The 14,059-nt window shown below is 36.5% G+C and overlaps 2 protein-coding genes across 2 annotated transcripts; both read left to right on the top strand.

Annotated features, from left to right (window-relative positions):
- Positions 1-5,282: 5,282 nt before the first annotated feature.
- Positions 5,283-7,265, top strand: LOC140240709 (muscarinic acetylcholine receptor M2-like). The gene is made up of 2 exons (XM_072320506.1): positions 5,283-6,182; positions 6,990-7,265. The coding sequence occupies exons 1-2, from the start codon at positions 5,283-5,285 to the stop codon at positions 7,263-7,265; spliced, it is 1,176 nt and encodes a 391-aa protein (XP_072176607.1).
- Positions 7,266-10,542: 3,277 nt separating this feature from the next.
- Positions 10,543-12,269, top strand: LOC140240808 (muscarinic acetylcholine receptor M2-like). The gene is made up of 2 exons (XM_072320616.1): positions 10,543-11,436; positions 11,994-12,269. Exons 1-2 carry the CDS (start codon positions 10,543-10,545, stop codon positions 12,267-12,269), a joined length of 1,170 nt encoding a protein of 389 aa, XP_072176717.1.
- The last annotated feature ends 1,790 nt before the right edge of the window (positions 12,270-14,059 follow it).

Consider the following 14,059-nt stretch of genomic DNA (forward strand, 5'->3'; position numbering starts at 1 on the left):
AGAAGTCGCGATCATATCTAAATTCATTTCATAAGAAACATATCTTTACTGAAATAACTGCCTTCGCTTGTTCATAGTGCTCTCCTTGCAATCCCAACACGTGTCAGTATGAAATTTATATGATATGCATATTGTTGTATAGACACATTTCGTATCATCAGTTTTGACAAGTGGCGAAGGGGACAAAAATATTGCTCATATTTTGCAATAACGTTTTCTTCATTCTGTGTTGTCATTACAATGTATCATTATGGATTATTCGTGACTTTTTCATCAGAAACGATTGGATAATGCAAACTGTTGTGTTCATGGCAAATCAAAATTGGGTAATCATCACAAATTCACACCTTTGCAGAAATATAACTCGATGACATCGAAGATGTCAAGGAGTTGAATCGGAGACGTCACAATGTAACCACTAATTACCCCTTTATATAAGTCTTTTCTAACCTTTTCCCCATCCATAAATCTCCAAAAATTGGCCCTCTCCATAGAAATTTAGTAAATATCTTAATGGAAAAATTACAACCCTAAAAACACAACTAAAGATCATAAGCAAACATTATTGGTTATGTCACCTACATTAAGTTTAGATACAGTCGTAAAGTTTCCCTACACCATAACTGCACACTTTCGTCTCAAACGAGGCATACATGTCTCACACAAAAAAGTGAACTCACATTCAAGAGAAGCACTAGAACGAATTTGAGTTAAAAAGCTGGGCTCTGCACATACCCTCTTCAATTTCCGTGTTAATTGGATTACTTCCGATTCATACTGGACGAGGCTGCAGGAATAATTCCTACTTCTTGTTTTGTTTTGGTTTTGTTGTTGTTGTTTTTAACTCGTGTTGATAATTCCACGCTACATTGCTCAGGCAGTTGACTTCGTTTTCTTCAGTATCTACGATCACGACGGTGACCAACATTGTGCTCTATCTTCTGATGAAATTCGAGATGAAATGAGACATGGCATTGGCGTTTCCCAAGATTTATACTTCAAGCGTAACACATTCAGTTGGCTTTTTGTGTTGAGATTTTTTTTTTTTGCATTCTTCGCAGTCTTGTTTTCATCTAGTCATAAATCTTGAGAGAATAAACAGGATTTTTTTTCCATAAACGTTAAATATTTTGATTATAAAATACACCGTTACCGTATAAAACCTGTTTCTATTAAGACATGCATGGTGTGACAATATAGGTAATCCCAGAGCATGTTTCGCCTTCCTCTGATGTCGAGCGGATAAATAAAAGATAATCCAACTTTGGAGGGCTACTATTTCATATTGTCAGCTATGGAGAGCACAATGTTGGTTGTGAGGAAAGGGAAACTTTCTTTTTCCATTGATACCTCATTACGTTGAAAGATGTCATGCATGACTGAGCAAATGAACTTTAATGACAAGAATGACAAATTGCACTTTTTCCAAGTTTGAGTGTTATCGTGAAGGAACAATGAATGCCTCACTGAGAGGATGAGCTCTGTCAGTGAAAATGGTCGAATTAAGAAACCAGCCTGCACGACTGCAGGTTTGTGTTTAAGTTTTTTTTCCTAACCTTTATGGTCCATAACCTTCAACATGACTAAGTTGTCCATAACTTGGCCACTTCCACAAAGGCTAACCCATCATCCGTTTTCTCTTTTCATATTCAAGACATGGTTTGTCACTGGGAGCTATGTGCTGAATATGAACAGAAAAATTGACTATGTGGGTTGGCCTTTGTGGGAGAGACCAAGTTATTGGACAGGCGACCATTTTAAATATAATAATGATAATCATTTGAATGTAACACTATCAATGTATTCTAAAACATAAATGAGATATTGGATGGCATAAAAGACTTTCAATTTATGGATAATACCAGCGTTCCTAAATAATAACTTGTGTGTGTGTTCCAGGACAAATTCTTATCAATGATTATTTCACGAAATTTGGTAGAATCAACCATGGTTAGTAAGTCCAGTCCCATGCTTCCAGGAGAGGGTAGATTGATGCTGCATTTACTGAAAGACATATTATAATCACACTTGGCAAAATTTAGTGACATTTTGTTTACTTTCACCCATAGAGAACATTATTTTTTTTTGTCAAATCAGAGTTCAAAGTATTCAAAAGTACAGTACAGATCTGGTGTGTCATCAGCAAAAAGAATGAAGGAAAGTAAATTACTCGATCTTGGAAAATCATTTACAAACAGCAAGCACAACTCACAGTGAACCAAGGAGTGACCCTTCAGGTACACCACACATTATAAACTTTAGGTAAGATTTGTGGCCGTTAACAACGATAAAATATCTCCTGTTATGCAAATAATTACTGAACCGATATAATGACTTGCCTCTTATTCCGCATCGAGATAACTTATATACTTAGATATCACGATTGACAGTATCAAAGGTTTTTGAGAAAAAAAAATCTTAAAAAAAAAAATAACCCAACTGTTTGATGAAATTTATCTATGGATTGAGCTATCGTGTTCAGCGACATTAAAATTACATTGGAAGTGGTATGTTTCTTTCGAACACCAAACTGAGATTCACATAATGGTATTATTTTTTTTTTCTTGTAATTAAAAAAAAAATCAACACGAGAATAAACCACTTTTTCCATTTTTTGAGAATATAGGGAGAAGAGAGACTGGTCTGTAATTTGTTAATTCTCCAGGGTGTCTCTTTTGAAATCGGGGTATAACTTGCAATTTTCATCTTGTCAGGAACAATACCAGAGCTTAGTGACAGATTAAATACGAGGGCAAGAGGCTCAGCTGTAGAAAATTTATAACTCCATACACAACCAAAATTTCATTTTTGCACGAGGTGAACCTCACTGCACCGGTATAGATATGTGTGTTGTAGTATAGGGAGATTGTGTCTGTTCTTAGGGGATGGAGATTATGCAAATTTCCCTTTACAGTGGTGACAAAATGACGCCTTTGATGATTTTAAATGATAACAATGAATAATGACAAACACATTTAAACAGCACTTCATACAGTGATTCAAAGCGAAATGAAATGAAAATCATTTGATACAAGTGAAGACACGTTGCGATTCTTATTCAAAGAATAATGTCGGTGCTGTGGACGACAACAAAACGTGAAAAGCTGCAGAGACAAGCTGTATAACATGAGCAGCGATCGACTGCCCGGTTCTGGCAAATTTTCATTCGTAGGTTCTTTTATTAACTGTGCCATCATATATACTCACAGTCGTATCATGATACCGTCTGCATGATTCATTCCGAATTTATTGACCAGGATCTCGTGGCATAAGGTATAACTAATCCGTGTGGACTTGAGTCAAACATATTAAAGTCTAAGTGACTTTTCAATTCAATTCAATTCAATTCAATTCAATTCAATTCAATTCAATTCAATTATTTTCATTCTTCTTTTTCCAGCAAAACATTACACAGAATAAATCATATATCATAAGCATAATACATTCGACTTTGCAAAGGATAAATGATACAGATAAACCTAAGAACGCATGCTGGCAAAAATACGAAGTTATGCTTCAGTTGAGAAAAAAAAAAATGGGAGGTCCACAAAAAAGCGAGCTTGTATGTTGTGATCCACTTTGGCTCCATGCGTCTTAAAAATAGCTACTCGTCTGGTGACATTCATTTTTTTTTTTTCAAAGGAGGAAAATACGTAACGCGTACTCCAGCCTGCGCCTTTGTATTTTCAGCTCATGTTGGTGTATGTTTATCATATATATATATATATATATATATATATATATATATCATATATCTCGTCTATGTTACATACGTCAGTTCTACCTGTGAAATCCTTAGTAGTGAAGATAAAAAAAAGAAAATCAAGTTGATGGTTCAGCTATAGAACAGCAAACATTCAAATTAACTGGATTCATTGCTTTAACCTGCCACCATACGTGAGTAGGTTAACTACCTCGCATATCATTATTCAAAGCTTCTGCCGTTTTGAATGTAACCTCCCTGATTTTTTTTTCTCTCTCCACATATTAGAATAGAGCGAGTTAATACATTTGACAGCCGTCACTTCTTTTTCATCCATTCGAATAAAATTATTTTACACAAATACACACACAAACGCTCTCTCGCGCACGCTGTACTTTTAGTAAGTACGTATTTTTGTGTATTTAAAGATACGCAGCATTTTATTTTACCCTCTTACCATTTATCCCTTACTTGCATAAAAGAACTATTCACCCAGGTTTGTTTGTTGATGCCGTATGGATGGGAAATATCTCTTATTCAACGTGGACAAATCTCTCACCTAAAGTGGGAATAGAGGAATCTATCACTGAATGGAATATTCTTCAACCATTCAGGCCCAGGGAGTTGAAATTATCAGAAAAATGCAATATATACATTTTCGTGTGCAAAATAGATCGATACCATGATCTTTTTTTAATCATATTTTTTCTTTATTGAAGGACGTTCTTTCAAAGATAAATGATAGAAAAGATTGAATCGTGACTCGCTGACTATTGATTTACACTCAGTAATCCTTATGCAACCATATCCTTTCTGATTCGGAGGTTTCCTGAATAAGAGCACTCAAGAGCGGGCAAAGAATTCTTTTCAGGATTGAACACTATACGTAAGTTATTTTGTTCAAAAAGAAAATTTTGCTTGATATTTGATAGCCAATCAGGTTCCTGCATTTCTGACCACTTACACACACACACACACACACACACACACACACACACAAACCAAAAAAGAAAATCCGATTGATTCCTGTTCTATTGTGCTAAGATTCGTGTTGATTCTTTAGACTATGAACTTAGTCCATTGATGAATTAGTTCAGGCAAATAACATAAAGTGGCACTTGTATTGATCAATTCCTCTCTTCCTCAAATCACTAAAAAGAGTTTGTTTCTGAAAACTCTTTTCCAGCAAACAATTTGAAAAATAAAGAGAAAGGAAAGACAACATTCATACTCTTAACAATGTTAACCATAAACGATAGAGGACAGATTCTTAGGTATAAAGATTCTCAGTACGAAGTATTATATCATACAATTCTTATACGCTTGACAGTGCTTGACTACCTGAGCATACGAAAAATCATAGTCAGCGAGTCACGGAAAAATCATTTTTTTAAAAACCTGTATACTGATATATATATATATATATATATATATATATATATATAGACCACTTGCTCAGATATATCGAAAACCTCACGTCAAGGAGCACGATTAAGAAATATCCCACCTAACGAGACAACTGAACTATAAAAAATATTTCATTAATGACAACGATAGCATAGGGTGCAGTATGTCGACCATGGCATGGACTCCGTCTTTTACGTTACCCCCTGAGATCGAATTTGAAGATAATACTGGAAACGGGACACAAAATGATGTTCCTGTAGTCCTTTCCAAAGTTGTTAACATCAATCGACTTTTTTGGCCGATGTTGTTTACAACACTTATCATTGCCGCGAACTGCCTGTCCCTTGCAGCATTTGGCGTGGAGAAACGACTCCGCACCTACAACAACTACTTTATCATCAACCTGTCTATTCTCGATCTCCTCGTTGGTCTAAATCTCATCACCGGCGTTGTCCATACCTACTTTGGCTACTATCCTTTGAACCAAGTATTTTGTAAGATCCTTGGTGGACTCGGTCAGGCGGTCACCAGTTCTTCTAATTTTGTCGTCGTGATCATCTGCGCCGACCGTCATCGTGCGACCTACGACCCAATCAACCACTATATGACTCGCAGTAAACGTAAAGCACTTTTCGTTAACTCCCTGGCGTGGATCGCTGCTCTTGCTTTTTGGATGCCGTTTGTTACAGTCTGGGAGTTCATTGACGACTTCGACAACGGACGCCATTGCGTTCGCCGATTTACTCACAATCCTTGGGCATACGTCGTCAACATTACTGTATTGTTTTACCTGCCATTAGTTTTGGTTGTTGTTCTTTACCTTCGAATCTTCAGGAAGATTCAAAAGACGGTTGGTGGCAAGAATGTCAGGAAAACATCTCAAGGAAACGATCATGCCAGTACAATTATTAATACTTCAGCAATGAATGGTAATATGAGTGAATTCCCGACTTCGTCAATTACATCTCCAGATGACATTCATGTTGAGTCTGTCAAAAAGAAACGCGATGTTTCTATGAGCTTGTCAAAGATGCGCGGACACAGCAAATTTCTGAATGACTTTGGACATGCGGTAAGATATCATACAATATAAAAAGCTTCCTATTTGAACACGTCACCCCCAAAAAACAGTAAGGAATAAAGGAGTAAAAGAGCAAAACCATTCGTTTTATTCTTCTAATGTTTCTTTTTTAGTAAAAAAGAGGCCTGATCTTTCGATCCAAGATAGTTAGAGGCGAAATGGCAAACATGCAGGGAAAGAAATTACATAATAAGGAATGACATATTTGTATGTTTGTGAAGAAGACACGCATCTGCATTTCTGAAATCTCTGAAAAGTCAAGGTGTAAACAAGCGTAGGGTGCCACATGCCAATACGTCAAGACGCAGATAATTAACACATAAGCAACATCATGATAACTTATAATTGTAATCATTGCGTTAGTAGCCTTCGTCAATTAAAATCCATCTTAGTACCTATGTATCAAAATCGTAGCTTCATACAATGCACATGTCATGATTGCACTTTTAAACATACATGCAAGCAATAGCAGTGCTCGTAACTCACTTACCCTGGTTCTAGAGGGCAAGTTGTCGAGGTTCCGGCAAAATTGCACGCACATCCTTCTGCACATATCATTGCCCTATCCACCATTTACATAAAATAATAGTTGAAAAATAGTAATTTACCAATGATCATGGAGTCATTAGAATGAAGGAAAAATAATGATTTCTCTTAATGGCACGTAATCATGTAAAATTAAAACTTTATAACATTTTACTTCTACCAATAGCCGCTTCTTCAGGAAGAACAAGAAGGTCAAGCTGATAGCGCCAGATTATTACCGTTCTTGCTCTATCTCTTCCATATTACATATAGGTGAAGCGTGAGTCGGCAGCCGAGACGAGAAAGGCACAACGTACGCTTCTCTTCATTGTCCTGTCTTTTGTGATTTCGTGGATGCCAAACAGCATCATCCGACTCATCTACGCCGTCGAACCGGTCCTCATCGTCCCCGGCCTACCCCGTTCAGTAAGGCTATTCTTCAGTTGGATGACGTTCTGCAACAGTCTCCTGAACCCCATCTCCTACGCGATCACCCAGCCACTGCTACGGGCTACACTCAGAAATATGATGACCTGCCGTGGCAGATAAGTTTCAGTGATTAAAATTCTCTCCGTGGTGTAACAACCCTCCTCACCCCCACCCCCCCCCCAAAAAAAAAAAAAATCTTTAACCCATTATCACTCTTGCACACTATTAACATGATGTTGTGCACTAAATAAAAGATGAAAAGTAACATAAAATAGTGTTTTTAAGTTTTAAATCAAAACGGATAGCTCGATCCAACCCTTGTCCTTATAATTGCACGTTTTCTACTCTGGAATTTGTAGTATTCCACGCGTTCCGACCCGCTAGGCCTCCTGTAAAGTCCGTTGGTGCAAGATATGGAACGGCTAGAACGACTATGTACAGCACATTGAACGCACATCCACGGCATAGCCACATGACAATTACCTGGGTCTATCCAGCAAAGTGTGACAGGGGCTTAAGATATTTCATTTTCTCCGACGGCCTAATCGCGGACGCAGCTTCCTGAATCAAATGTCCAACGAGGTGATTCAGCAGCATCTGAGAGTAAGGTGTAGACGACATTGTTCCTGTTGCCTAAAGTCAACAACAATATAAAATGAAGTGCTTTGAAACACACAGAGAGTTTTTCAAAATCGTAGAAACGTTTTCTCCAGTATGCAGAAGAGTAATCTAGTGCCTTTCACCTTACTTACATTTTGTATTGAAAATAACCTCGCCTTAAAACGTCATTTTGTAAGACTATGGTTAAAAAAAAACTGCGCTTGATGTGTAAGACACACTTCTAATAAAAGAATCTTCACATCTCTCACTCGTGAGTTATAAGTTCTATTTCGATGTTGAGGGAAATGTGCAAAGAGTGTTGTTGTTACATTAAAAAAAATCCTGATGACGATCCACAAAAAGGTAAACTCAGAACACATAGTTGTCTGACATTATGGAAAGTTGTTTATCATATGATTCTTTAAGTGATAATCGGGTCAGGTAGAGCTAACGTTTTATTCCCATGATCAAATATTTCCGTCATTTCAATAATCATAAAATATTCATGCTTTATCCTTCTATCAAATTTATGAGGAGCCATGTATGTGTGATGCGAGCAAATCGAGAAAGGCAGAAATACAGAAGGAATCTATGTAAATACATCAAAAACCAGTCTATCGCAAATCGCAAATTAATGTATTGTAGTAATGTAACGTAAGTGAGGGACTGCAATCTGCAAGTTCGCTTTGTAGCAGCCCCTCAATTTTCATTTCCATGAAGTTCTTTTAAGAACCAATATGTATTATTATGTTCCAATTTATTATGCAATCATGTCAAAGTGTATTACCTGTGTTTGATTGGAAGTGAAAAAAAAAAAACATGCATGTTCACATGCATGTGTGAAATGAAAATGAATGAATGTATATACATAATGGAACCGAACTAAGGAGAAACATAGTTTACTGGTTTAAGGGGTTTAGGCAGTTGTTTTAAAGTGAGTTAAGGTTGTCCTAACTCTACTGTCCGAATTCACGAAGGTGGTACAAATGAAACCATGGTTTTAAACCATGGACAATTTGTATGGAGCTCCGAGTGTCGCATGACCTATTTCATTACGAAATCAGTCATTTCGTCGACGAAATGTTGTCATTGTGGCTATTGTTATTATTATTATTATTATTATTATTACTATTATTATTATTATTATTATTATTACTATTATTATTATTATTATCATCATAAAGGGAATATAGCTTTTACTATTTCTTTTTCATTTTTTTTTCTCGTACATAATTATCATGATGTAGAAACATTACTACTTTCAATTGAAGTCGATTCTTTTTAGTTAAGTTTAAGACAAAATAAAGACATATAGAACAATAGATGAATATTGTAGAAGAACTCCTATTTGAAATGTCGGGCGAAATCATCATTTCGTTTTATCAAAATTCATCATTTGTTCAACATTTCCCCCTGACGCGGGAAATAGCAAAAGCTATGCGGTATTAATGTTGAACGTTTATTTCAAGCCCCTGGTTAAACATATTTCACAATCAAACACTTACACACATACATACATGCAATCAATTTTATGTGTAACCTCATTAGAAAAGGTGACAAAAAATTCCATCGAAAAAATAAAAATGAAACAACATGCAGTTAATGTAACTGGACTCAATGCATTGACCTTCCACCGCTCATGACCAGATAAGCTATCGCAAATATATTAAATTGCTAAATGTGGTGCGGTATTTAATGTGATTTTCTAATGTTTGATTTCTTTTTCTCCACATATCAAAACGAATTCTGCCCATTTTCAACAGCCCTCTCGATCAGCAATGTCTTTTCGGCATAAAAAATACCTATAATGCCAGATTTAATTGTGAATGTCATTTGGACGTGAGACGCGCGAGTCTCTGATTTGAGGTAAAAGTGGAATATTGTATACGATTAGTGGAATTCTGTACTCATTCAGTCATTCAGGCCCGCAGTTTTGAAATTGTCAAGGAGAATGTAAGATATCCTTTTTCGTTTGTAAAGTGGATCGAAGTTCATCATTTCTCCTTTCTCCTTTCTTTTCTACTACCGATGTTCGTTAAAGCAGCACTGACGAAAGATCGAGTCACGTCACGAAAGAGCTAGCCAAGTTATCGATTAGTTCTTTCAGCGAACCTTGCTTGCATCTGCACCATTTCTGATTCTAAGCTCTCTTGAATGGGAGCATCCAAGAGTGAGCAATGAGCAATATTCGAGATTTGTAATGAAATATATTCTTATGTTAAGACAGAAATTTTGTTTGATATTTGACAGCCAATCAGGTTCCTGCACTGCTGCCTATACTTGAAAAAAGGAAAGATCCAATCAATTCTTGTTCTATTGTCCAAAGAATCTTAAATGTATTTGACTTTTACTCTTGGTTCACCCATTAAATGTCAAACAAATAACACAGAGTGGCATATGAAGTGATTTATTGCTCCCTCCCGAGGACTCAGGGAAGTTTGTTTCTTGAAACTTAGTCAGTTCATAAAGTAATTGAAGAAAAAAGAAAGAACGCAAAGACGAAATCAACCGTAAGATGCTTTCAGTCATCTTATATGGACACGTGATATGCTGAGGCATACATTATCAATACACATCCATGAATACAAAATTCTTACAGTTTGAACTTGAAAACATACACGACACATCATACTTCTGCATTGCATATAAATATTAATATAATCACACACATACAAATACATACGTCACTTGCTCAGACTAATCAGATATTACCACAAGAAGTCGAGGAGGACTAGAACTTTTCAATAAAGCAAGACACCAGGAACCATTAAAAATATTACACTGCAGTATGTCGACCATGGCATGGACTCCGTCTCTGACATTAGCCCCTGAGATCGAGTTTGAAAATGATACAGAAAACGAGATCCAAAGAGAGGTTCCTGTAGTCCAGTCAAAGTTTGTTAACATCCATCGACTTTTCTGGCCGATGTTGTTCACAACACTAATCATTGCCGCTAACTGCCTGTCTCTTGCAGCATTTGGCGTGGAGAAACGCCTCCGCACCTACAACAACTACTTTATCATCAATCTGTCTATTCTCGATCTCCTCGTTGGTCTAAATCTCATCACCAGCGTTGTCCATACCTACTTTGGCTACTATCCTTTGAACCAAGTGTTTTGTAAGGTCCTTGGTGGACTCGGTCAGGCCGTCACCAGTTCTTCTAATTTTGTTGTCGTGATCATCTGCGCCGACCGTCATCGTGCTACCTACGACCCAATCAGCCACTACATGACTCGCAGTAAACGTAAAGCCATTTTCGTTAACTCCCTGGCATGGATCGCTGCTCTTGCTTTTTGGATGCCGTTTGTTACAGTATGGGAGTTCATTGACGACTTCGACAACGGACATCACTGTTTACGTCGATACACCAACATTCCCGGGGCTTATATTGTCAACATTGTTGTCCTGTTTTATTTGCCTTTAGTTATAATTGTTGTTCTTTACCTTCGAATCTTCAGGAAGATACGAAAGACGATTGGAGGCAAGAATGTCAAGAACATGATGTTATCTCAAGGAAACAAAGATGCCGGCATAATTGGAAATAATCCAGTAACGGGTAGTATGAGAGAATTATCGTCAATTACAGCTCCGATTGACACCCACGTTGGATCTGTCAAGGACGACCGTGTTACAATGAACTTGTCTAAGAGTCATGGACACAACAAATCCCTGAAAGACTTTGAATATACGGTAAGATATCCTACAATTATATTCGTTTTATTCGGTTTTTACATTCGAAGCAATTCCCACAAAAAACCTGTAAAAGTTTTTTTTTTATTTTTTTTTTAGGATTTCAAACGTAAAGTCATGAATCTATCTTTTTTTTTCGGTTAAAAAACGCATAAATGTTTAACCATCTATCAAAAATATCTCTGTAGAATCAAGATTTAGACTTCTGTAAGGTGTGTCATGGTAGGCCGATATGTGAAAATAATAATAAATTTGAAGCAAAAAAACTTGACAGTACCTGGTATTTACTTTCTGGTGAAATGAATTGCTCCAAACTGGCCTACCTTCAGAGCATTTTTTTTTTTGGGGGGGGGGGTTTAGAAATCTTCATACTTCCACAATTTACAAAAACGCCCTTTTTACATGTTTCATTGTCATTTTCATGAAATAATGATAAAAAACAATTACAAAAAACCCAAATATTCTACACGTAGCTATAGAGACTCCTTTGGAAAGAGACAAAAGACCTCTGTGAAAGCGCCAGATAAATCCCATGCTCTTCTTTTCCAAACATGTAGGAGAAGCGTGAGTCGGCAGCCGAGACGAGAAAGGCGCAACGCACGCTTTTCTTCATTGTCCTGTCTTTCGTGATTTCGTGGTTGCCTTACAGCATCATCCAACTCATCTACGCCGTCGAACCAGTCCGCATTGTGTCCGGCCTACCCCGTTCAGCATATCTTTTCTTCAGCTGGTTGGCGTTCGGCAACAGCCTTATGAACCCCATTTCCTACGCGATCACCCAGCCACTTCTGAGGGCTACACTCAGAAATATGTTGAGTTGCCGTGGCAGATAGGTCATAGCAATTAAAATTCTCTCTCTGCTGTAACCAAAAAAAATAGAAAAAAAAATATGTAAGCCACAACCCATTTTAAATTGTACAATATCTCGATCCTGTTGTGCACGAATGCACCAATGTTACAACAATATGAGAAGTTTAATTTCTGTTCATCCTCTATTTGTTGCTTTGATGTAATTTGTATGTATGATTAATTGATTGATTGATTAATTGATTAAGATCATTTTTTTTTAACTGTCCCTTTTCCCTATTTGAAATGTGTAGACATGTACGAACATAAGAGACTTTTATAATCACTAGTGTCTGCGAGTGTTGCCTAGATGCTGCACAGTAATTCTATAATTCTATAATTTCGTTTAGTAAAGGAATGATATGAGTTATATGAAAAGTTAAGCAAACGAAAATAAAATTATGGTAAAGTGATAATATGACGACAAAAAATAGGATACGCATTCAAGACTGAAGTAAAATTTAGCTACATCTTGTATAAAGTAATAAATAGCACCGGTGATTAGAAAAGCAAAAAAAAAAAAAAAAAAAAAAAAAAAAAAGAGAAACAATCAAACCAAAAAACCCAACAGTCATTAGATTTTGTTTTTTGGAGTGTACACGCTGACGTTGATATCACGGCCGGCGCTATATACGTTTTAAGATATGAGGGGGCTCAGTTTTATGACAACAGGGACGTCGATTTTGAGAATGGAAGGGGGATATTTTGGATGACAGTTAATTGTGTCCAAAAGGCGGCTGACAAGCTCCCCCTTCCAAAAAAAAAACAAACCTAACAAACAAACGGTGAGCTTAACATTTTCTGGTGCCACTTCCAGGAATTTATCGACTGACAAGGAATTAAAAAAGTTATCACACAAAACCATATTAATTATGCGAAAAAAGAGTTGGGGCGCCCCCTCCCCTCGTTCCGTCGGCCCTACATATAGCAATAGCAACATTGCTACAAGTAATACAAAATTACTGAAGCTTGCTGCTAAGACAACAAATTTTGGGCTAAGTTTGTGATTGTTATCTAGATAAGATAACCAGTAATGTCAAATCATAAAAGTATTTTGTAAAACTGATATTATAGAAATACTATTGAATAAGAAATGTTGTTGTCCCTCCCCCCCCCAAAAAAAAAAAAATAAATGTGTATTTTTGGTGCGCTTGAAATAATTGGACATTCTAGAGGTAATGTAGTTTTTGCTTTTTTGATTATTTTTTTTTGTCTCGAGATATGGAGACATTAGTAGTTTGAATTAAAGTCGGATTTCGATCTACTTAAGTTTAAGAACAAATAAGAGAAAAAAAAATAAATTCGATTTGATTTGATTTTATTGTTCCACATCTCAAAACACCAGTAACATGATACAATCGATTGAACATAAGACTGGACATAGCGTCGTAATTACAAAGAATACAAGAGAAGACAATGTTACAATCATGAAATGTGGGGGACCTACTAAAAAGCAAAGCTTGTAATGTATAGGTCCCTGTATAGATGAAAATGTTGGTCTTCTTAAAGGCCCCCTCACACCTGAGCGAATTGCCTGAAATATGACTTGCTATGGCTGGCGAAAGGCATTTTTTTTTTGAAAAATCGTTTTCAATGGTAATTGATAGTAAATCATATTTACCCTTTGTGTTTGGGTTCGTACACTTTCTGAACTAACAGTTGCGATTATTCAAATCCGCAATGGATTTTTGAACATGTTTAAAATTTCCCGACGAATTGAAAAATCGTCTGTCATTCGCTTGAATTTGCATCTCTTATTTAGTCTGCGGTATCGTTC

This window comes from Diadema setosum, chromosome 1 (assembly GCF_964275005.1).
Source record: "Diadema setosum chromosome 1, eeDiaSeto1, whole genome shotgun sequence".
NCBI classification, from domain to species: Eukaryota; Metazoa; Echinodermata; class Echinoidea; order Diadematoida; family Diadematidae; genus Diadema; species Diadema setosum.